Below are 25,348 nucleotides of genomic sequence, written 5' to 3'. Positions count from 1 at the left end.
TGTTGGGTAAATAGAGATATTTAGCATTAGTTGGGTAGTTGGGGGCAAATTAGAGTATTTTAAGGGTATAGAGTGGATAGGGGTTTGGGTAGGAACTGGTCGTGTTAGATAGGTTTTATGTATTTTTTGAAGAGCAGGGTCTTAGCATCTTTCTTGAAGGTTTTGTAGTCTCTGGTCAATGACAACAGATTGGTGATTTGTCTGTCCAGTTTAGCTGCTTTGGGGGCTATTAGATTGTCATATAATTTTCCTCGTTTAACGTTTTTGGTTGGTGGGTGTGTGAATAGTGAGTGGATTCTCCTGTGCCTGGTTGAGGTGGACTGGGTTAGTCGGTTATTCCAGTAGGTTGGGTTTTCTCCGTTAATAGCTTTGAATAGTTTTGTCTACACATAGTGGTAACAATTGGAAGTCCTGTAAGCTCTTCTATTTTTCCTTCTTTCTATGCTATGTTCTAACTTGCATTTCTGAAAGAGCAACCTGAAGTCTAAGGGGAAATCAATGCACACATGAGAGAAATAACCAGAGTTCTCCATTTGTGAAACAAGTACTGGATATATTTTTAACAGTGGCGTGATAAACACTGCTAAGTGAGTAACTGTTGCAGTAGTGCAGTCAAATGCTAGCAGATGCCTTAATTTGCAAATGTGAACTAATAAAATAGTCTCAATGAGCTGATTCATTAATTTTTTCTGTGCCCACTGAGCTTTCAAACTTTGGATGTGTAAATTTCACAGGCTGCTTTGGTATGGCTAAATCTCAATAAGCACAGACTTAAAGAGTAAGAATTACTTGAAACAGCCTGACAGTGTATTGCTTTTAACGACTGGGTATTTGCATAGATTTCCTGAAGTTTCTCAAATGATAATTAATCTCAATATACCTGCTGATTCTTAAATGTGATGAACCAGTATTATCATGCCTGTGAAAAAATAGCTGCAAGCCACAGAAGGAGGGGGGGGGTGTTTCTACATATTAACCCTTTAATTGGCAGACGGTGAAATGGCTTCTTTACGTAACTTGATGTTGAACGAGAGCAACAGTGTCAAGTAAACAGGCATTTGGAGATTGCAGATCTCCCATAAGAGCCATAGAAGACAAATGTCAACAATGTCAAATAAAGGGTTAAAGGAGATTAGCAATAGATTTTCTTTATTCTGCCACGATTGTTTTAAATTGCCATGATTCTATATTTTGGTAACATAGAGAACAGTGACTTTTAAGCAACTGGGGACATTTATTATTAAGGGTCCCTCCCATTCACCCTTGTTTTATATTTTTTTTATTTTTTGGAGTATAGCTTTTCTAACTGAATAACCTATTTTGGTAGGGCAGTCCTCTTTTCCAGTTGGGCTCCTCCCATATTTGGATTCTACTCCCTATTGTATGACCCTTATATCTGGACTCTTGACCCCAGTGTCTTAACTCAAAGATATAGCTGTCATATGGGGTGGCACAGAGTAGCAAGTGCCACCCCAAAAATTTGCCTTGCTACCCATCTGCCACTTCAACCAAAATCAGTGCCCCCAATCCCTTGGGGTCAGTCTCTCATCCTTCAGTCGCAAGTTTAAAAAATGGTGGCAGTCAACAGCAATTAGTTCAGGGATTCCTCTGGCCAGTCTCAGTCTTTCCTTCTGTCGCAATTTCCCTTTGCCATGTGAACAGGAAGCAGCAGAAGGAAAGTCTTGGGGCAGCTAGAGGAAATTCTGATTTTAACCACTTCTGGCAGCAGTCACACAAATTTTTAAACTCACAACTGGAGGCGGGAGGGGGGTAGGAGAGAGAAACTGGACCCAAGGGATAAGGAGGAAGAAGGGAGGGAAAGTGATTAGAGCCAAGGAAAGGGGAAAGGAATGGGGTGAGGAGGAAGAAAAACAGTATCCAGAGAGAGGGAAACACTGCATATGAAGGGAAGAGAAGAGAGAGTGAAATGCTTTACCTGAAGAGAAAGGATGAGAAGGAGAGATTGCTGCTCATGAAGAGAAGAGATGGGAAGGGGGAATAGTTGTACCTGAAGGGATGGGATGAGAAGAGGCGATTGCTGCACATGAAGGAAAGAGAGGATAAAATACTGCACATGAAGGGAAAGGAAGAGAGGATGAAATTCTGTACATGAACGGATGGGAAGGAGGAAGGCTACACAAGAAGGGAAGAGACAAGGGCAAAATGTTGCACATAAAAGGAAGGGATTGGAAGAGACAATTGCTGCACATGAAGGGAAGAGAAGAAGATATGGAATACTAGATAGTTTTGAGGAAGAGGTAAAAAATGGAAGAAAGCTGAATGTGACAGATAAGTGCTAAACACAGATAAGTGCTAAACACAGATATAGGGCAAGAAGTGAAGAAGAAAGGAAGTGAATAAAGAAACAGTAAATGGACAGGAGGCCCTAGAAAAAGAGATAAGGGGGAAGAATCAGAGACTGGGAAGAAGAAGATTAGAAAAATAAAATCACCATACAACAAAGGTAGGAAAAATTATTTTATTTCAGTTTAGTGATTGAATTATATTTGTTGGCTTTATTTTATATCGTACAGGAGGGTAAGAAACAGGAGAGTCAAATCCACAACCATAAGAACGCAAAACAAAGAGTGGAAATGTCCTAAACAGACGGGTGGACTCAAATGTTTTTCAAAAATGTCCTTTTATTCATCAAAAGATAACGCAATGACTCAACATGTACATGTTTCGGCCAGGATGGCCTGCCTCAGAAGTCTTAAGAATCTCGTGGTTGATATGAATGGTCCACAAAAGTACAAACAATCAAATCGTGGGGGCAGAACTATAAATGATTCTGGATGAAAAATCCTGGAGTCAGGTCAATTCTGTCCATTCCAGGATTTTTCATCCAGAATCATTTAAAGTTCTGGCTCCATGATTTGATTGTACTTTTGTGGACTATTCATATCAACCACGAGATTCTTAAGACTCCTGAGGCAGGCCATCCTGGCCAAAACATGTACATGTTGAGTCATTGCGTTATCTTTGGATGAATAAAAAGACATTTTTGAAAGACATTTGAGTCCACCCGTTTGTTTAGGACATTTCCACTTTTTGTTTTGCATGCATTTATTTCTATAGTGTTGGTCAACATACAGAGGCCAGTGTCTCTGGTTGCAGTTTTTGTCTCCATTTCAGTTTTTGTTTGCATGTTTTTTGTGGCCTCCCCCTATTTTTTATCAGGTGAGAGTCATGTTCTGTATTTGTAAACTGAAAACTCTTGCTGCAATGACCAGATTGAGAACAGTGGGGAATGGCATCTATTAATAGAGTGGGAAAACACCCTAGCTAGTTGCAAATAGAAGGTCGTGGCTCGGGATCCAAGATGGCCGCACGAGAGGTTGTGTGAGCTTCACTCTCCCTGAAGCTCCTCTAATATCTCCATCTACTCTCAATTTTGTTACCTGTTTTGCAATGCCGAAGAGGAGGGGACGCAGCGCTGCTGGAGCCTCGCAGCGCTCCAGAACGGCCGTCTTCGGTATCGAGGAGCTGATGAGGAGAATGCAGGGCACTCCAACAGCTTCGGGGAGTTCCCTGCAGGAGACACATGGTGGAGGCACATCTATGTCGCTCTCCATGGGGCCAGAGACATCGCTGAGCCCCGAAGTCAGAGCACCTCCCCCATGCCCTCAGTCGACCAGTTCCCCACGAAAGGAAGTACTTCCCGAGGTCGGAGTTCACCTCCTCCCGGAGGCTAAGGAGAACAACGGGGGGACTGTGTTGCAGGACTCCCTGCCGGTGCAGAGGAGTCTGAGCAAGGAGACTGAGGAGGAAGCAGTGGGGGATGAGAGAACTCGACAGACTGCTGTAGGAGACACGCTGCCAGAGGGTGAGCTAACCAATTTAAATTTACAACCCTTTCAAATTGAGAAGCCCCGAGAGGTAACATTGGACTCTCTGTGGGATCTTGTAGCCAATTTGGCAAGATCCATAAATCCGCAACTACAACAATTAGAAAAGAAACTTAATGAACATGAAATTGAGATTAAAAGTTTAAAGACTGGACTTGAGGACTCAAATACTTCAGTACAGAATGTCCATCAAGAATTAAAAGACTCCCAACAAATCACTGAGACATTAATTAAAGATAATACTAACCTAAGAAGGAAGATGGAGGCAATGGAAAATTTTTCTCGTAATAATAACCTCAGACTGATAAATTTCCCTAGGGTTCCTATGATAGCCCCTAGGGAAATGTTGAAACGTTACATGACGGAAGTATTGGAGCTTTCTGAAGATCATTACCACCATTTACTCAGGTCTATTATCTTCCAAATAAGACCCAGGACCAACTACAACAACAGAAAATGGGACCTGATTTAATGAATATATCTAATATTTTGAAAATATCTGATAAAGAATTAGTGACCCCAGCCACTTTACTTTTGACAGTAGCTCTCGCACCAGACAAAAACTGGTTGCTGAGACTTTTCTTTAAAAATAAACAAAAATAATTTTTAAGTTGTAAAATTCAGATGTTCCCAGATTTGACTAAGGACACGCAGAGAAGGAGACGAGAATTTTTGTTAAGGAAACCTGGTGTTATATCCCTGGGGGCGACTTTTTACTTGCGGCATCCATGTAAATGTGTAATTAATTATCATTCTCACAAATATGTTTTCTTTGAGCCATCTCAACTGACAGCCTTTCTCTCAACTGCATGTCTGGAGAAAGTAGAGTGTTTAGCTTAAGAAAGGGTGCTTTAATCTCACTCAACTAGTTATTGCCTGGTTTAATATAATTACTTTGATTTGCCTATTACCCTTCTTGGATCTGATTGAGGATTTGAGTTGAAATTTAAGCTTATTTGATATTCTTTTATATATGTTTTCATTTGTATTAATTTCTTGCTGAATTTCCTTTCTGTACAAGTTTATGCTTGATTATATTGAAAAAATTCAATAAATATATAATTTAAAAAAAAAAAAAAAAAGGTCGTGGCTCTAGGATCCTAGCTCTAGGTCCAACTCAGTAATGTACAATATTCTTTAGAAATATTTTTGTGTTGTTTTCTTTTTACATACTATTCATTTCAGTTTAATTTATCCAAATTGTATTTGGAACATATAAAATCAGCATACCGTGGATGTTTGTATCAAGTGATCATAGTCATCTCTGTCATCAGCTAACACATCCTCGGTTAGTCGTGCAGAGTGGCTCACTCCATAATCTGGTTTGGTTCTCCTCAGCATAAATCTACAAGACAGCAAGAAATAAGAGTCCTGAAGAAACTCACAGGTGGGATTATGTTTATTTATTTAGATATAGCTCACACCTTTTCATTAGTAGCTAAATACAAATTACATTCCTTACACTAGGCATTTCCTTCTGCCCTGAAAGTTTATAATCTATGGTGGCAATTCTATCTGTGAGTACCTCCCTTTAGGCACCCTGATGCAATACAGTGAGACCCTGATTCTATAAATAACGCCTAAATTTAGGTGCCTAGATTAGCATACCTAACCAATATAGGCACTAAACTTAATTATTTAAAAAGCTTAATTGGTGCGGATAACAAGCAACTGAATAATGAATAGGTGCCATCAACTCATGTTCGAGTCCTACAGATTTGATTAAAATCATCACGTTTTCATGGCAGAATAAAGAAGTAGATTGCCAGGCCTTTCTTCTGCACAATATAAATTTGATGTCGCATCAAATGCAATCCTCCGCCTCCAACACTATCTATCTGCTACTGCCCAAATGGGTGGTGCATCGTTAGTCTGACATCTCCGCTGAAACCTGTCCAACTTGGGAAGCCCTGCTGGTAGTGAAACTACTGACAGCTTCTCAGATGTGTGCAAGCCCCAGTGGTACAACAAACCCATGTATCATGACTGGGGTACATGAATAGTTGCCATTGACCTATGTCTGAGTCCTAGCGTCTTTATTAACATCAATTAGCACCTCATAATTGGCTTAAATTAGAATGTGGTGAAATCAGTTAGTTTAGCGGGGTTTAAAAAGGTTTGGATAATTTCCTAAAAGAGAAGTCCATAGTTGGGGAAAATCCACTGCTTATTCCTAGGATAAGCAGCATAGAATCTGTTTTGCTACTTAGGATCTAGCTAGGTACTTGGGACCTGGGTTGGGCACTGTTGAAAACAGGATAAAGGGCTTGATGGACCTTCTGTCCCAGTATGGCAGTTCTTATGTTCTTTATGTTCTTAACTCTGTAGGAGCCTACTGTTTTCAATTAGGCACCTAGTCCAAGGTGACTAGCAGAAAATAGGTGTGGGTAGGGGGCGTAAGTTCACATCAGGCACCGCTAGGCACGATTCTGTTAATGACATCTAACTAAAGACTGACATAAGCTAAGTGCCACGTTCCTAGGTGCCCATGATTTATGCGCCATTTATAAAATTGGGCTCTGAGCACTTATTCTTTAATGGCATTAGGGTGCCAAGATGCTAGTGATGCTAGTGAAACCTGGTACTGGCATGTCTTATATTTAGGCACACTGTTATCCCAACCATATACCTGGCATAACTGTGGGTACCTTAATGTTGCAAGGGCCGCCCATATCCTGCCCACATGTATAACCTTTGCAAATTGCACATTATTGCATTTTCGCATACCCTTACAAAGTAGCACTTGAGTGTTTGCACACATGAATCTAGTCTAATCTTCTGCATCACACTTTTCCAGTACAGGTTCAAGGCGATTTACAAACAAACAGACCTATACAGTACTTGGGAAATTATATATTTGAGAACAAGACATTGCATCTTATAGTTGTGAATTACAAGCGATAAGGACCATGCAGAACACAGGGAAATTACAAGTGAAGAACATCTCATAGTCGTACTAGTGAGTATAGATACAGATTAAGAGGGTTTATACAGTCGACTCCACCTAAGTGCACGTTGGTTAAGCGCACGCTTCAGTTATCTGCAGCCTACCACCATGGTCCCGTTTTTTTTTTACATTAAAGTCAGTGGACGTATACTCTGGATAATTGCAATTCTAATAAGTATATAATAATAATAACAACAACAGTTTATATACCGCAGGACCGTGAAGTTCTATGCGGTTTACAATGAATTAGAAAGATTCTACAAATTGAATGGAACGTTCATAGTGTGACAGGGAGTGCCTGTCAGCAGTTTAAACCCGGTTTTAAACCCTGCCTTGCAAGGGGCTGTCCCTATTCCTAAGCCCAGGAAACTGCCTAGTAACCCTGTGCCTATCACTAAGAGCCAACAGGCAGGGCAAGGCAGAGAGGCAAGGACAGAAACCATAACATCTAGTTTAGGGCACTATAATTCCTTTTATGATCCCTTGGGCAAAGCTCTGACAAAACCTCTGAGAAAGAAAACCAGCACAGGCATGGTTAATGAGGGGGGTGTGGCTAGCAAGCAGGACGAACCCAGAGGGAGAGTGAGATTAGGCTTGCAGCATAAAATGAGCCCAGGTGGAAACAATAGAAGGAGGGCTGAGGAGATTACGAACACTGTGGAGAATACTGAGGAGAAGACTGGAAGGAGGAATGCAGGGAAGAGCCAGGCTGCACTAAGCAGGATAGAGCCTGCCAAGAGGTCTCTGTCCCAGACCTTAGCCAAAGCACAGCTGGTCTTACAACCCTCCCGAGTGACCAGACTTCTAACTCCTCAACAGCAGTGCAGGGAAGTAGCGAGACTTCCAGGACAGGGCTGTTCGTTAGCTGGCCCTGAAGGGAGTGCTTACCCTGGCTCAGAGAATGGTGATTCCCTAATGGAATTAGAAAGGGCGTTATCTGAGAGCAGTGACATGGAATGCAATCTTGCAGCATGGGATCTCCAGGAGAGTCACAGATAACGAGGTATGAATGGGGGAGGGGAATGAAAGTGAATGTTTGGAAGTAGCGTTCTTTCTCCCTTAGTCTAACTGTGAACTAGTATGAATAAATTACTTAGAGCCGGGAGGAAAGCCTGTGAAGATAGGGAAGGAGGTGAGAACCTGTAATTAACCTCCTCAGAAAGCTTGCACGGAACTTAGAGTCCCGATATAATTTAACCCTGAAGCAGGAACTTTGGGAGGGGACTAACAGCAGTCTGAAACGGTTGGGTGATAAAGTTCCCTAGCCCTACCCTGAGAGCTTGGGGTAGAGGGGGCATTGGGCTTCAGGTGGGACAGTGCTAAAGCTTCCTAACGATTTTTCAAACAGAAAAAGCAAAATCAGGAGAAAACGTTTTTGGTTTTATTTTTGGCTTTTCTGCCTGGACATCAGGCTGGACTGTATGAAAGTATGTTTTGTTTGAGTCTCCTCAACACAGAGGGACTGCTGGAACCCTAGTGCTGTAAACTGAGGGAAATAAAAGAAAAGCTGAACTTTACCACTAAAGCAGCCTCCATTAATTATTTCACTGTTTCCCAGCGGGAGTCCTCCTGGGAGCGCTTGGTCCTTACGCCTGGGGCGGGAGCTGGGTTGCCAGCGCTAGGCTTACCCCCGGCCCCGCCACAGAGCGGAATATGGTGGCAGTGGTGGGATCTAGCGCCACTCACAGGAATATGCTGGAACAGTGAATTTTTTTTTGTTTTTTTCAAAGTTTGTTTGAAGAATTGAATTTTGAACTGAGAAATTGCATACTGCTTGAGGGCAGGTTTGTAGTGCTGCTCAAGTACAAAGAGACTGAAACAAAGTTGGAATTGCCTGTGGATTACAGTTTTTTTTGATTTTGGGACAGTGATTATTAACGTCTCATTTCTTTGGAGTTTTGGTGGAATCTCACGGAGGTTGCTGGAGAGCGTAGCTACGAGGCGGAGATCTTGGTCGGAGGACAAGGACCGGAGTGAGCCCAGCAGCGTTCGAGTGAAAGGCGACCGGAGAGCAGTGTATGTGGAAAGGAGATCGAATCCTGGGGAGGAAAAAACCCAAAGGCGCAGACTCATCAGTGCCTGAGGTAAGGGTACCTTAGGGTGCTGGTGAGGGATTCTGAGTAAAAAGGTTTCCTGTTGCCGGGAAGGGATAGGGGAAAGGTGTTTAAGAGCCACACTTGGTTTGTGTTCTCATTTCCCTTACCTTCCAGATGGAGTCGGCCAAGCCTACAGCAGCATGGGAGGTCGAGCGGCGACAGCTGGCAGAGGCGATGAGGGAGTCGGTACGGACACAGATGGACTTGTGGAAAGCCGATCAGACCGCCCAACAAACTCGCCATGCCGAGCTACTACATATGCTCGGGGAGCAAGTGCAGGCTATGCATAAGCTGGCACAACGGCAAGGGATTGAACCAACCACCAGCGCCCCGGTAGGAGCTTCCTTTGCGGAGCCTATTAGACTGAATAAGCTAGTACCGGAGGACGATATTGAAGACTTTTTGTTAGCTTTTGAAAGGGTGGCTGGGGCATCTCACTGGCCTCAGGACCAGTGGGCCATAAAACTTATTCCCTGCTTAGCGGGACGAGCACTAGAGGCTTATAGAACTTTGAATGCTGAGCAAGCCTCAGACTATAAATATTTAAAGGAAGTACTGCTAGAATATCTGGGACATAGTCCAGAGCAATACCGAATGCAGTTTCGGGCCTTAAAAATGGAACCCGGAGAACGACCTAAGGCCCTAGCGCAGAGGCTTAAGCGTCTCTGCGAGAGATGGTTAACCCCTTTTCTGCAAAGTCTCCCAGCTGTGATAGCAGAGCTGGTGAGAGAACAATTTATGGAGGCAGTTCCAGGCTCTTTACGAGACTGGTTAGCCAGGCAGGGAGCTCCAACCCTAGGTCAGACTGTGGCCATTGCTGAAGCCTTCTTGGAGGCTCAGATCCCCTCTAGAACCCAAGGGTCTAGGCGAACACCCTGGGAGGAAACTTCACGAACATGGGGGTCTAGTCACACCACCCCGAGTAGGTATAATCAGAGCACCTCCAGGGATCGAACCTTTCGCTGTTTCTCCTGTGGGAAAATGGGTCACCGGAGCACACAGTGTAAAGGGAAGCTGAACCTGGCCAGTAGGAAGGAATACTCAAGTCCTAGGGAAGGGGGGGAATACTTTCTGCCCGTCAGGATAGGGGGAGTCCCAGCAACTGCTTTATTAGACTCTGGGGCGAATCAGTCAAGCGTCTCCAGGGCCTTATGGAGGGCCATACGTAATAAAAAGGGAGGTCAGGTGGATAAATCTAGAGGCATGTCTAAAATTCAATGCATGCATGGCACGACCATTCCCTATGAACTCCGGAGAGTATGGTTAGAATATGGGGGAGGAAAACAGCCCCTAGAGGTAGTAGTCATGCCAACACCTCCCTATGATCTTATATTGGGGAGGGAATGGGCAGGTTTCCAAGAATGCATGAGGGAGCGGGAAGAGATGTCCCGGTCCAGGCATAAGGAGGGGTGGACACTACAGGGGAAAAGGGAGCCCCGGGACGCAGAACTAGGGGAAATCTTTCCTTGGGAGGATGCGCTTATGGAAGCCCCCTCCCGAAAAATTAAGAAAACCCGGACAGAAAGGAGGGCTGACAAAATCACATACTCCCAAGAATTAAGGTCAGGGGGAGATCTGGCTTGGAGGCCCTGGCAACCATGGGAGGTGATGCAGAAGTTCCCGACCCTGAGACAAGAACAAAGAACTGATCGGTCCTTGCGATACATATGGGCGCAAGTGAGGCAGCCAGGGGGGAGGTACAGACAGTTCCAAGTAGAAGGAGGCCTGGTATATTATTTGACCTGGGATAAGGAAATGGGGAGGCAGCATAAACATCTGGTAGTGCCCCATTCCTTTAGTAGGAGGATGTTTTGGGTCGCCCATCTTGACCCCAAAACGAGTCACCTTTCGGAGGCCCAAACCCTGAGCCGGGCAAAGGCTCAGTTTTATTGGCCTTCCTTACCACAGGATATTAGGATCTGGTACCAAAAATGTAAACCCTGTCATTCCAGACCCGAGCCCAAAGAACAGTCAGGAGGGGTCCGGGACCAAGACAAGAGGGAAAGAGTGGTAGATTTGGGACTTGCTGAGAAGGAGAGCTGCGAAGTAAAGTTGAAGTTTGTGCGGCTGTCTAATAGAGCGAGATCTCCCTATAAGGCAACGAACCAAGCCGCAGGGTTTGACTTAAGCAGTGCCCAAGAGAGAATAGTACCCAGGGGAGGTCGGGAGGTCATAAGTACGGATTTACAGGTTTCTTTACCCTCCGGTTGCTACGGGAGAATAGCACCTCGATCCGGATTGGCCCTTAGGCATGGGCTATGTGTGGGAGCAGGGGTAGTGGATCCCGACTATAGGGGGCCCCTGAAAATACTCCTCTTCAATTTAGGGGAGGAGGATTATAGAGTAAGAGGAGACCGAATAGCACAATTAATTTGTGAAAAGGTTTCTCTTCCAGAGCTGCAGGAAGAAGAGAGTTTAGAAGAAACGGGGCGAGGAAACCAGGGTTGGGGTTCCACGGGGGTGGATGAAGCTCAAACCTGGGGAAAACAGAACAAGGACATAGTGTCACGTATGGAGGAAGGGATAGAACCCCTGCCCAAGGATAAAAGGACTGATAGTGTTTTGAGGGGGGGGGTATGTGACAGGGAAGTGCCTGTCAGCAGTTTAAACCCGGTTTTAAACCCTGCCTTGCAAGGGGCTGTCCCTATTCCTAAGCCCAGGAAACTGCCTAGTAACCCTGTGCCTATCACTAAGAGCCAACAGGCAGGGCAAGGCAGAGAGGCAAGGACAGAAACCATAACATCTAGTTTAGGGCACTATAATTCCTTTTATGATCCCTTGGGCAAAGCTCTGACAAAACCTCTGAGAAAGAAAACCAGCACAGGCATGGTTAATGAGGGGTGTGTGGCTAGCAAGCAGGACGAACCCAGAGGGAGAGTGAGATTAGGCTTGCAGCATAAAATGAGCCCAGGTGGAAACAATAGAAGGAGGGCTGAGGAGATTATGAACACTGTGGAGAATACTGAGGAGAAGACTGGAAGGAGGAATGCAGGGAAGAGCCAGGCTGCACTAAGCAGGATAGAGCCTGCCAAGAGGTCTCTGTCCCAGACCTTAGCCAAAGCACAGCTGGTCTTACAACCCTCCCGAGTGACCAGACTTCTAACTCCTCAACAGCAGTGCAGGGAAGTAGCGAGACTTCCAGGACAGGGCTGTTCGTTAGCTGGCCCTGAAGGGAGTGCTTACCCTGGCTCAGAGAATGGTGATTCCCTAATGGAATTAGAAAGGGCGTTATCTGAGAGCAGTGACATGGAATGCAATCTTGCAGCATGGGATCTCCAGGAGAGTTACAGATAACGAGGTATGAATGGGGGAGGGGAATGAAAGTGAATGTTTGGAAGTAGCGTTCTTTCTCCCTTAGTCTAACTGTGAACTAGTATGAATAAATTACTTAGAGCCGGGAGGAAAGCCTGTGAAGATAGGGAAGGAGGTGAGAACCTGTAATTAACCTCCTCAGAAAGCTTGCACAGAACTTAGAGTCCCGATATAATTTAACCCTGAAGCAGGAACTTTGGGAGGGGACTAACAGCAGTCTGAAACGGTTGGGTGATAAAGTTCCCTAGCCCTACCCTGAGAGCTTGGGGTAGTGGGGGCATTGGGCTTCAGGTGGGACAGTGCTAAAGCTTCCTAACGATTTTTCAAACAGAAAAAGCAAAATCAGGAGAAAACGTTTTTGGTTTTATTTTTGGCTTTTCTGCCTGGACATCAGGCTGGACTGTATGAAAGTATGTTTTGTTTGAGTCTCCTCAACACAGAGGGACTGCTGGAACCCTAGTGCTGTAAACTGAGGGAAATAAAAGAAAAGCTGAACTTTACCACTAAAGCAGCCTCCATTAATTATTTCACTGTTTCCCAGCGGGAGTCCTCCTGGGAGCGCTTGGTCCTTACGCCTGGGGCGGGAGCTGGGTTGCCAGCGCTAGGCTTACCCCCGGCCCCGCCACAATAGTTAGAGATTAGTGGTTAACAGTTTACAAAATCAGATTTGGGGGTGGGATTGTGATGGAGTCTATTGTCCAGATTCGTTACCTAGGTATTTCGAGAACAGGTATGTTTTTAGGTGTTTCCTAAATTCACCATAAATCCACTTATGTGCACTGATGTCGTAGGTCCCACCTGTATTCTTTCTTGCAACGTTCACTCTGGTTAAAAGCAATCACGTAGATGAGCAGCGTGTTTTGGAACATCAGTCTAGGCCTGGCTATGTGTTTGAACTTTTGGAACTGTACCGTGGCGTCGCATAGACAAAAATCATTGACTTTGGCTGAATGTGTCCACCGTGCTGAAGCCAGATGCCGCTTAGGCATTATTATTAAAGTACTTGTGCATAAATTGGAAGGGCCTGTCCCCTGAGAGTGGTGTACTCCAGATCCTTCTGCAATTAAAGCGATAGAGACCTATACACTGCTTTCAAACATAGCGAAGCTGTTGGCTTCAAGGTGCTTGCCTGTTGAATATGAAAGCAACAAAAACCAAGGGATAATCTCAAACTTCAAACGTGATTAAAGGTCACACGTCCTAAGATATGTGATGGTAGCGATCGATGCAAGCACAGAATTCTGCCCCCGAGCTGCTGATCTCTCAAGAAAAATGACAGTGCTCAACTCTCTTCACATGGTACTCCGATTAAGTGCACGCGGCAAACTGGTCCGAAGGGCTTGCACTTAAGCGGAGTCGACTGTAGATGTATTAATATGTTGATAAACTCAATGATGAACGTCATAATTACTTCATACAGTTGTTTAAGAAAATCCATAGATGGGGGGGGACTTGCAAGGATATTGGAGTGTTTGCTAAAGCATTCAAGTGATTAATCAGCAAGGATGCAGAGATTGGATACTTGGGTTAACAGAGAGACAATAATATTCCATTTTCTCTGCATGCAGACACAGAGAGAGATACGTATCTATGACTATGTAGTTATAGAATTGTTTTTCACATTTTTACCTGAGGCAACAGAGTCCAATACAGCAAGTGCTAACAGTTATGCACCAATTACCGTAGGTGTGCAATTCCTTAGAATAGTGGCATATACTGTACAGTACACATATATGTAGATATATATGAAATCTGTTCAAAAAGTTCCAGGACTGATTTTATAAAACTTTATTAAACAATCTTACAACTTATTCCATTGGGTTCCCTTTAAAGTACTTCCCTTCCCTATGTATACACTTTTCCCTACGTAGTTTCCACTTCTAGAAACAGTCCTTAAACGCATCTTCAGGAATCGGCAAAAATTGCTGCGTCAAATTTTGCGTTATGTTTTCAACGGTGTCAAATCTCTTTCCTTTCAATGTGGATTTAAGTTTAGGAAACAAGAAGTCAGCAGAAGCCAAGTCAGGAGAATAAGGTAACTGAAGAACTGTCATCGCATTTTTGGGGCAAAATTTGGAAATTTTGACGCATTCAAAACATCTTCCACAACTCATGGCATGTTCCCCATAAACCACTTTCAACATTTCATAAGTTTCTGTAACGGTCTTACCCAATGTAAAACAGAACTTCACGCTGTAGTGGTATTCTATACATTTTCACATTCAAGTGGTGTCTAAATGTGAGCACCAAGTTATAGAAACATCCTTATGCTTTCTAATATTGGTCGACGTACCTAAAGAAGGATATGGCGATACTCGAGAGAGTTCATAAGAGAGCGACACACTTGATAAAGGGTATGGAAAACCTTTCATACGCTGAAAGATTGGAGAAACTGGGGCTCTTTTCCCTGGAGAAGAGGAGACTTAGAGGGGACATGATAGAGACTTACAAGATCATGAAGGGCATAGAGAAAGTGGAGAGGCACAGATTTGTCAAACTTTCGAAGACTACAAGAATGAGAGGGCATTTGGAAAAATTAAAAGGGGACAGATTCAAAACCAATGCTAGGAAGTTCTTCACCCAGAGGGTGGTGGACACCTGGAATGCGCTTCCAAAGGGTGTGATAGGACAGAGTACAGTTTTTGGGTTCAAGAAGTGATTGGATGATTTCCTGAAGGAAAAGGGGATAGAAGGGTATAGATAAAGGATTACTATACAGGTCCTGGACCTGATGGGCTGCCGCATGAGCAGACTGCTGGGCATGATGGACCTCTGGTCTGACCCAGCAGAGGCATTACTTATGTTCTTATAATTTTAAACAGCATTCAGCGCTGAATTTTACTGCACTTAATCCACCCCTTACTCCCACCCCAAGCAGGATTCCGGTTATTGGGTAGCTCCAAAATGACAACTGCATATTTCATTATCTTCCTTGCTATAGGACATTATTTGTACTGGACTTAGTCAACCATAGTCCTCGGAACGCTTGGGATTAATAGTACCTCCCTGAATATTACATGATGCTACTAGAAATCTCCCTACTCAGCCACAAAACACCTAAGTAGATTCTACACAAGTACTGATTTTTTTTATTTTATTATTAATTTGTTTTCTATCCCAAAGAGCTCAGAACAGGTTACAGTTTAAACATGCATAAAATACAGTTAACAGGTTACAATATGACATAATTACAGTACAAGTTTACACTATAAGGTTATGCCCTAATTAGAGAGTTGCGCGGGGACAGAAATCCCACCCATCCCCGCCTGTCCCCACCAGGATCCTCTCCGTCCCCACCCGTCCCCGCCAGGATCCTCTCCATCCCCACCCATCCACGCAAGGAATTACCTCCATCCCCGCCCGTCTCTATAAAAAGCAGCAATTACTTCTGACAGGATCATCAATTCCACATTTTCTTTTGTGTTTGCGCTGCTGTTTTCCTTGTGGAATCTCTTTGGTGGAACCCTTTTTTTGTTTTCTGTTCAGGTAATTAACTTATAAACCCCCCTCTTTTACTAAGGCTGACGTGTCTATTATATTATATGGACGAACCCTGCTTCCAAAGCCTTCCATCCCCGTGGGAGTCCCGTTGGCTAGAGGGGGGTCCCTGAGGGAGTCCCAAGGGTTAGGGGGGATTCCCGCGGGACCCCCACGATTCCCGCGATCCCCGTTCCTGTGCAGACCTCTAGTCCTAATTCGATACAGACTAGAGGTCTAATACCAATAAGCTTACTATAGAGTTCTCAGGTTACAATTTGCCGTAGATATCCTTAACAGTACAAGTTTTTTTAATACAAGTTTTTATTCTAACTAGACACCACTAGAGATCCAATACCAATTCACTGTCCATTTGCTATCACATTAACAGTGGAATTTGATTTTTCCTCCTTTTACTAGGTTTCATGTCCTTCATCTGCAATGGTCCTAGAAGCTACATGGAGTCAGGAATGGAGCTTAGATGCCCTACTTACAAAAAAAAAAAAAATAAGAGCCCAAATACAAGATTTTCTTCTAAATATGACTTTGCTATTAAGCTACTAAACAATTAGACTGGTTAGTAGACTCTGAATTAAAGTCCAATAGTGATTAAATTTTATCTGTGGGGGCAAGCCTCAGAACATGGAGTCAATCTTTCCCATATTTGGGATTTCTTCAAGAAGAAGAAACCATCTTCTCTTGCACTCCTTTTAACATCATAGGCTTGAGACCCAGCTCCCTACCATATAATTAACTTTATTACTTAATTAATTTAAATTACTATACTCCTTCCTTTAATTTCAAATTTATCTTATTAAATATTTGTTCCATTCACAATTTAAAACATATTCTAAAAAAGCTTCTTCAATTTTATGATTTGAAATTCATATCTTTTCTATAAATGTCCACCTACCAATCTAATACTCGGGACCATCAGAATACTCTACAATATTATGCTATAAAAATTATAAAGTGCTTAATATTAAAGTGCATCTATGCTTGAAAGTGCATTTAACTTAAAGTTCATTGTTGTTTTGCTATTAAGCTAACATTCTTTTCATGACTGAACCAATAAAATGCTGTGCTCCTTGTGACCCTGGGCAGGTCACTTAGGCCAAAATTCTGTAACCGGCACCTAAAGTTAGGCACCTATTTTGGAGGCACCCATCTAGAGAGGCGCCTATCTAAATTGAATAACAAGTTCAATTAAGTTTTTTAATCAGCACTGATTGAAACATAGGCGTCTATCAAGAAAGAGTGATTCTGTAACAAGGCGCCTTAAAAATTTTAGGCGGCCGTAAAAAAAAAAAAAAAATAGGTGCTATGCATGTTAGGCGCGGGCATGTCTTTGTGTTAGGAGCCTTGTTACAGAATTGCTGCTCTTAAGCGTGCTTAAGCGCTCGCATGGGCGCCTACATTTCAGTTGTGCCTAGAATTGGTCTATTTATTGGGTGCCTCCAAACTCGGTGCCCAAATAGGTGCTGCTCAGTGTGATTCATTAAACAGTACCCAATTGTACTTGAATCACGCTGAACAGTGCCTATATCGGCGCCTAACTTTTGGGCACTTCTTATAGAATTTGCCCTTTTAATCTCCTATTGCCCCAGGGACATTAGGTAGAGTATGAGCCTACCAAGACAGATAAGGAAAAATACTTGAGTACCTGAATGTAAACCACTTAGACCAGGGGTAGGCAACTCTGGTCCTCAAGGGCCGGAATCCAATCGGGTTTTCAGGATTCCCCCAATGAATATGCATTGAAAGCAGTGCATGCAAATAGATCTCATGCATATTCAATGGGGAAATCCTGAAAATCCAACTGGATTCCGGCCCTCGAGGACCGGAGTTGCCCACCCCTGACTTAGACTATAAGTGGTATCTAAATACTAAAAATAAATACATTTTTAAAACTGACCTTTGTTTCAAACGAGAAGTTTTCTCCTGAGTGTGATCTTTGTGGTTGTTAAATTCTTGTTTTACAGTTTCTTTTTCTTTATCTGTCCGTTCAGGCACCAGATGACCATGAGCAGTCTTCATGAGGACCTCAAAATCAGAATCAGCATCATAATCCTCCATGTCACTCTTTGAGTTGAAAAGATTTGACCCTGGCAAAACTCCTCCAGGCATTTTGGAAAATACCTCAGCACATTCAATAGGCATGCTCAGACGGTAAAACACGATATCTGTGCTAGAGTTTTGAGATCCAAAGGACTTCTGAGTGATTTTCAAGCATAGGGCGCTGTCTATGGTGCCATCTATTCTTGTAACCTATTAAATGTGAAAAAAACAATATGTAAGACTTACTTTATTTAGCTTAGCATTGTATGGCCCAAATGACCCAAACCTTAATAGCAGTGAAGTTTGTATTTATTTATTTATACCCTGCCTTTACCAAGGCGGGTCACAATAGAATATATACACAAACAGATTCACATACAGTAGACCAAATCAAACATGAATAAAACATAACAGTGATGATGTAAAGCCTCCTAAAATTACAAAGAGGCTACCAGCTCCTTGCATCAAAAAACTATAAATCAAGTCCCATATTTCATCTTGCAGAAGAGATGTTTCTTCAACATTTTCTTAAAACTACTCAAACATGTTTACTGTCGCAAATATACCGGAAGCTTATTCCACTCTCGAGGACCCACACACAAAAATATGCTAGCTCTATCCACAGCTGTTTCACTGTCAGAATATGTAGGTCATAAGTTGATAGCTAGCCCCGAAACATCTTTAATTAGACATTAAAACACTTAACTGGTTACGTCTGAGGAATTTATAAACACGGGCTAAAGTTAACCAGATAAAGTTATATGCTTAACTTTAGAACAATGATTCTTCAACCTGAATTATGCCTCTGTTTACTATGTTTCATTGCACCAATTTGGTGGCTATCACATTTCCAGTGAAAGCAGGGTTGTGAAGGAGAATATGGAGCCCTGCCTCTCCCTCTCTGGGGTGACTTTCCCACTGACTTAGTGTCCCCTTAAGAATTCATTTGAGGGAGAGTAAATAACTCTGCCTCTCCCTCTCCTTGACACTTCCCTTCATATTCAGAGCAACCTTAAGAATGGTGCTTTTTCCTTAAAAGAGGGGGGGGGGGAAAGAGAGAGAACAGGAAGCAAATCTCAGGAAACATAAAAGGAAGAGCTAAAGGGAAAAAAGAAAGCCTAGAGGAAGGTAGGAAAAGGGGTTTCTGGCTGGAGGTTATAAACTGTTTTCATTTAGTACTAGGCTAATGTAAACGAACCACAAATCATAGCTTAGATTAGATTAGAAGTGATGCCAACTTGCTCCTTCCCATTGCAGCTCCTCCTTTGAAGTGACAGACATTTTGAAGAAGGAGCCATGATGGACAAGAGTGAGTAGGTTGTCTATTTTTATACAAAAGTAATATTCCCCAGATTCTATATATGGCAACTAAAGTTGCGTACCCAGCTATGAGTGGACTTCTAAGATATGCATGCAAATAAACTGAATAATGAGCTCTGCACCATCAATAATTGGGTGCTAACAACCAATTGTTGATGTTAATTGGCTCTCATTAACAGTCGGCTCCTCCAACTCCACCTCCAGACTGCCTCTTCACTGCTCAGAGTTAAGATGGCCAGTTAGTGCCAATATTCAGTGTCAATTCCTGGTCAGTTAGCCTGTCAGGTGGCCAGTTAGTGTCAATACATGCTCAATAGCTGAGCATGATTTAAGCTGGCAGGAGCTCCCCCTACCTGCTTAAATCACTATGAATAGCGACTCCATACTCTACAATATGTTTAGCATGTTGAGCAATGTTAATAACTAATCCTAGAGTAGAGAATGACACAGGGACAAATTTTTACCTGTCCCTGTGGGAACTCATTTTCCCATCCCCACTAGTTCTTTTTCTGTCCCTTCCCCATTCCTGCAAGCTCCATCCACATCTGCACAAGCCTCAAACACTTTAAAAATCATAAGTGTTCAAGGTTTGTGTGATTAAGGCAGAGCTTTTAGGAATGGGGCAGGGACAGCGATAGCGACAAAACACGGGGACAGGCTGGGGAAATTGAATTCCTGCGGGGATGGGGACAAATTTGTGCCCGTCATTCTCTACCCTAGAGCTACTCTATAAGCAATCTGCACTTAAGTGAGAAGTCTGATTATTCAGCTTTAATATTAAATTGAGGTGTTTCACAGTGACCAAGCCCCTACATAAAAACAAACACACGAACCTCAATGTGCTCATTGTTTGGTGGTACAGGAATAAACTGAGGGAGTCTTTTACTCATCCACATGGTGATGTCTCTGTTTGTATTAACAGCAAAAGGTTCATAGCCTTCTTGTAATCCACAAATAGTGAAGTACTTTAGGGTGCTGACATCTTTGCCATAGTTCATTCGTCCCATCTGAGACAAGCCCAGGCTGCATACAGGTACAAAACCTGAGAAGATATAGAGACAAGAGAAAATATTCACTGGAGAAATCATGAAAAGGTTGATCACATCTGCTCTATAGCATCATTGCATGAATTACAACCTTTGTACAATGTCTCTGGATTACATCCCCAAAAAATTATATCGCATGAACATACAGAGGTCCATTTTCAGTGACAGTGATAAGTAGATTATTTTAAATGCTGGTGCTGGTATTTAAATTCTAAGAACCAATGAACAGCCTTATTGATTCAGACCAATGGTCCATCTAGCCAGTATTCCGTTTTCAACAGTGTCCACTTCAGGTTACAAGTACTTGACAGAAACCCTAATAGTAGCTCTTTCATAGTCAGACTTTGGAAAATTAAATGCTACTACAGTACATTTCCTTAGTGACTTCATTCCAAATATCAGCTCAAATTTGATCATGTCATGATCACTATTTCCCAGAATACCCAACACCACATCAAAAACGGGTGAAAACTGCAAAAAGCACAAACAACATCAAAGCAGGTACCATAAGGCGATAAGAGGGGCCAAAAGAGACTAAGAGGAAAAAATAGCCAAGAACGCAAAAAACTTCAAGCCATTCTTTTGATATATTAAGGGGAAAAGGCCTGCGAAGGAAGTGGTGGAGCCATTGGATGACCATGGAATAAAGGGAGTACTAAAGGAGGACAAAGCCATCACCGACAAACTGAACACATTTTTTGCGTCTGTATTTACCAAAGAGGATATATACAATATACTGGAAGCCGACAGGCTATATGAGAGAAACGAAGATGGGAAACTGACAGGGTTGACAGTCTGTCTAGAGGAGGTATGCAGGCAGATTGATAGGCTTAAAAACTATAAATCCCTCCGAGGCATCCATCCGAGGGTAGTCAAGGAACTGAAAGGGGTTATAGCTGAACTGCTCCAACTAATAGCCAATTTATCGATAAAATCAGGAAGGAATCCGGAAGACTGGAAAGTGGCGAATGTTATGCCGATCTTCAAGAAAGGTTCAAGGGGAGATCAAGGAAACTACAGACCGGTGAGTCTGACCTCAGTACTAGGAAAGATGGTAGAGGCACTGATAAAGGATCGCATCATTGATCACCTTGATGGACACAGTCTGATGAGGACCAGCCAGCACGGCTTCAGCAAAGGAAGATCTTGCTTGATGAACTTACTGCACTTCTTTGAGGGAGTAAACAGGCAGATAGACAAGGGTGGCCCGGTCGACATTGTATATCTGAATTTTCAGAAGGCGTTCGACAAGGTCCTGCATGAATGACTACTACGAAAAATTGCGAGCCATGGAATCAAGGGTGAAATACTCATGTGGATTAAAAACTGGTTGGCAGGTAGGGGTAGGGTAAATGAACAATACTCAGACTGGAAAAGCGTCATGAGTGAAGTGCCACAGGGTTCGGTGCTTGGGCCCGTGCTCTTCACCATATTTATAAACGACCTGGAAATTGGTACGATGAGCGAGGTGATTAAATTTGCAGATGATATTCAGAGTAGTGAAGACACAGAAGGATTGTGAAGATCTGCAATGTGACAAACATGCTTGAGAAATGGGCTGCGACATGGCAAATGAGGTTTAACGTGGATAAGTGTAAGGTGATGCATGTCAGTAACAAAAATCTTATACAGAATGTCCGGTACTCGGAGAGACCCCCCCAGGACAGAGACTTGGGAGTACTGGTAGACAAGTCAATGAAGTTGTCCGCGCAATGCATGGTGGTGGCAAAAAGGGCGAACAGAATGCTAGGAATGATTATGAAGGGGATCACAAACAGATCAGAGAAGGTTATCATGCCGTTGCACCGGGCCATGGAACACCTCCACCTAGAATACTGTGTCCAGCACTGGTCACCGTACATGAAGAAGGACATAGTACTACTCGAAAGGGTCTAGAGAAGAGCAACTAAAATGGTTAAGAGGCTGGAGGAGTAGCCATACAGTGAGAGATTAGAGAAACTGGGCCTCTTCTCCCTTGAAAAGAGAAGACAGAGGGGACATGATCGAAACATTCAAGATAATGAAGGGAATAGACTTAGTAGATAAAGACAGGTTGTTCACCCTCTCCAAGGTAGAGAGAACGAGAGGGCACTCTCTAAAGTTAAAAGGGGATAGATTCTGTACAAACGTAAGGAAGTTCTTCTTCATCCAGAGAGTGGTAGAAATCTGGAACGCTCTTCTGGAGGCTGTTATAGGGGGAAACACCCTCCAGGGATTCAAGACAAAGTTAGACAAGTTCCTGCTGAACCAGAACGTATGCAGGTAAGGCTAGACTCAATTAGGGCATTGGTCTTTGACCTATTAGGGCACTGGTCTTTGACCTAAGGGCCGCCGCAGGAGCGGACTGCTGGGCACGATAGACCATTGGTCTGACCAACAGTGGCAATTCTTATGTTCTTATGCTACCTCTCATATTATACCCCACATTCTGCAAAGGACTTGATCTAAAATAGCTGTCCCCTCTTGTTGGTTCTTGGACCAGCTACTCCAAGAAACAATCATGTACTGTATTATGTCTAGGAATTTTACCTCCCTAGCACTCCCTGGTGTAACATTTATCCAGTCAATATTGAGATAGTTGAAATCACACATTATTATACTGTTGCCCAATCCAGCTTTCCTAATCTCTGTAAGCAATTCTTCATTGTTCTGTCCAGGGAACAATAGTATAGCCCTACCAGTATTCTTCCTTTTCTTCAGAAATGGAATTTCTATCCATGCTATCTGCTCTTTCTGTCATGCAGAATGTTTATTTTGTTTGACTCAATCTCTCTTTAACATATAGCACAACTCCCCCTCCAATTGGATCCATTCTATCATTGTAATATAATTTGTCTCATTGATTGTCTTCCTTCCATCAGGTCTCTGAGATACCTATTAAATCTATCTCTTCATTCAGTGCTATATAATCTCTCTTCCATCATATTTTTTAGGCCTCTAGAATTTAGGCTTCAAATTTTTTGTTTTCTTTACATCTACAAGCTGCTTAGAAGTTGCAGTGATAATTTTCATCCTTTACTCTGTTTTCCCCTTAAACACTCCTAGCTTTCTTCCACCATTATTGAAACCTTTCTATTAGGACTAGTCTTTAAGCCCGTTACATTAACGGGTGCTAGAATACTGTTCACCCTCTATGTTGCCCCTTCCATTCACTGCCCTCTCTTCTCTTTCTATCTCTCTCTTTCTCTCCCATATGGCCTCTCTCCATCTCCTCCTTCCTTTTGCCTTGGTCTGGCATACCTTCCTCCTTCCCTCCAAGGCATTCTCTCCCCCTCTGCTCCATTTCCTCATTTAACTACTTCATTGGTCAGCAGCAGCATTCACAATTCATTGCTGTTGCTGGCTTCAGGTCTTTCTCTCTGGCCGGTCCTGTCTTCATGAAAACAGGAAGTAGGCAGGAAGTAGGCGATCTCCAGTTGGGGGGGAAGGGGGGGAGAGCGGCGATCTCCAGTTGGGGGGGGGGGGGGTTTGCACAGTGGGAGCGGGTGAGAGCGGCGATCTCCAGTTGGGGGGGAAGGGGTTGAGAGCGGCGATCTCCAGTTGGGGGGGGGTTTGCACAGTGGGAGCCGGGTGAGAGCGGCGATCTCCAGTTGGGGTTTTTTTTATTTTTTTTGTTTTAAGTTGAAAGCCGACGCTGCAGCTCCTCTCTCGATCCTGGTGCAGTTCGAGAGAGGAGCCGGTACCATTGACAGTGAGAGGCGGGGGGGTGAGGAAGGCCGCTGCAGCTGTGTAATTTTTTATTTTTATTTGAAAGCCGCCACGAGCAAGTGGTGACGTTAAACCCGCGCATGCGCAATCGTGTTTTCGCGACGGATCAGGGAACACGTTTTTTTTAGTGCGCATGCGCGGCCTACCATTTTATTATATTAGATTCCCTAACCTTTAAATTCTATAAAGTGCAGCTAAAGTTAGGTGCTTGCATCAGCACAACTTAGTGTGGTACAGTGGTTAAAAGCTACAGCCTCAGCACCCTGAGGTTGTGGGTTCAAACCCACGCTGCTCTTTGTGACCCTGGGCAAGTCACTTAATCCCCCCATTGCCCCAGGTATGCTAGATAGATTGTGAGCCCACTGGGACAGAGAGGGGAAACTGCTTGAGTACCTGAATAAAAGCATGTAAACTGTTCTGAGCTCCCCTGGGAGAATGGTATAGAAAATTGAATAAATAAATTTAGGGTGTTCCTAAAAGTTAGGTCGCCTAGTGATGCCTATGCCACTTAGAATCACACATAGGGATGTCTATCAGTGTACCTAACTTTTATAGAATGCCTTGTGTCTCACAAGTCGGCACCAATTTGAGGCTACATATATAGAACTAGCTGATGCCCCGGAGTTGCACGGGTATTTAATTATAGCAATAACACTGTAAATGGATTCAAATAAAGATACTTTATAGTGGTGAATGAAATTATTTTTTTACAGCTTTATAAAAAGTAGAATATTCAAATTATAATGTGAAATATTTGACAAAATGAATACAATACAACAAACACAAAACTTGATTATAAACAACAATTTTAGTTTCACCTCCAGGAGCAAGAACATATAAATTCTTGGGTGAAGAGACCCCCAGAACATATCACCCCAGGTAGTGAGGGATCTGCATACCAAGTTTCGTTCAAATCGGTCAAGCCGTTTTTGAATTACTGTGAGAATGGCAGCTTTTTACATTTTTTCCATTGACATGAATGGGTGAAATCTGATGTTCTGTTTGTAGCTCCGCCCACATGTGCAGGTGGGGCGCGAGACCCCCAGAACATATCACCCCAGGTAGTGAGGGATCTGCATACCAAGTTTCGTTCAAATCGGTCAAGCCGTTTTTGAATTACTGTGAGAATGGCAGCTTTTTACTTTTTTTCCATTGACATGAATGGGTGAAATCTGATGTTCTGTTTGTAGCTCCGCCCACGTGTGCAGGAGGGCCACGAGACCCCCAGAACATATCACCCCAGGTAGTTGGAATTACTATGAGAATGGCAGCTTTTTACATTTTTTCCATTGACATGAATGGGTGAAATCTGATTTTCTGTTTGTAGCTCCGCCCACGTGTGCAGGTGGGCCGCGAGACCCACAGAACATATCACACCAAGTAGTGAGGGATCGGCATACCAAGGTTCGTTCAAATCGGTCAAGCCGTTTTTGAATTACTGTGAGAATGGCAACTTTTTACATTTTTTCCATTGACATGAATGGGTGAAATCTGATGTTCTGTTTGTAGCTCTGCCCACGTGTGCAGGTGGGCCGC

At 43.2% G+C, this 25,348-nt stretch overlaps 1 protein-coding gene across 1 annotated transcript in view; it reads right to left on the bottom strand.

Moving 5' to 3' along the window:
* The window catches only part of RYR2 (ryanodine receptor 2), a 1,389,277-nt gene that overhangs the window by 658,070 nt on the left and 705,859 nt on the right, over positions 1 to 25,348 (bottom strand). Inside the window, 3 exon segments of the mRNA XM_033937646.1 lie at positions 5,079 to 5,193; positions 17,596 to 17,948; positions 19,892 to 20,100. Of these exon segments, the coding sequence (XP_033793537.1) occupies positions 5,079 to 5,193; positions 17,596 to 17,948; positions 19,892 to 20,100 (677 nt within the window).

This window comes from Geotrypetes seraphini, chromosome 3 (genome assembly GCF_902459505.1).
Source record: "Geotrypetes seraphini chromosome 3, aGeoSer1.1, whole genome shotgun sequence".
NCBI classification, from domain to species: domain Eukaryota; kingdom Metazoa; phylum Chordata; class Amphibia; order Gymnophiona; family Dermophiidae; genus Geotrypetes; species Geotrypetes seraphini.
This window is presented reverse-complemented; position numbering and strand designations above follow the sequence as displayed.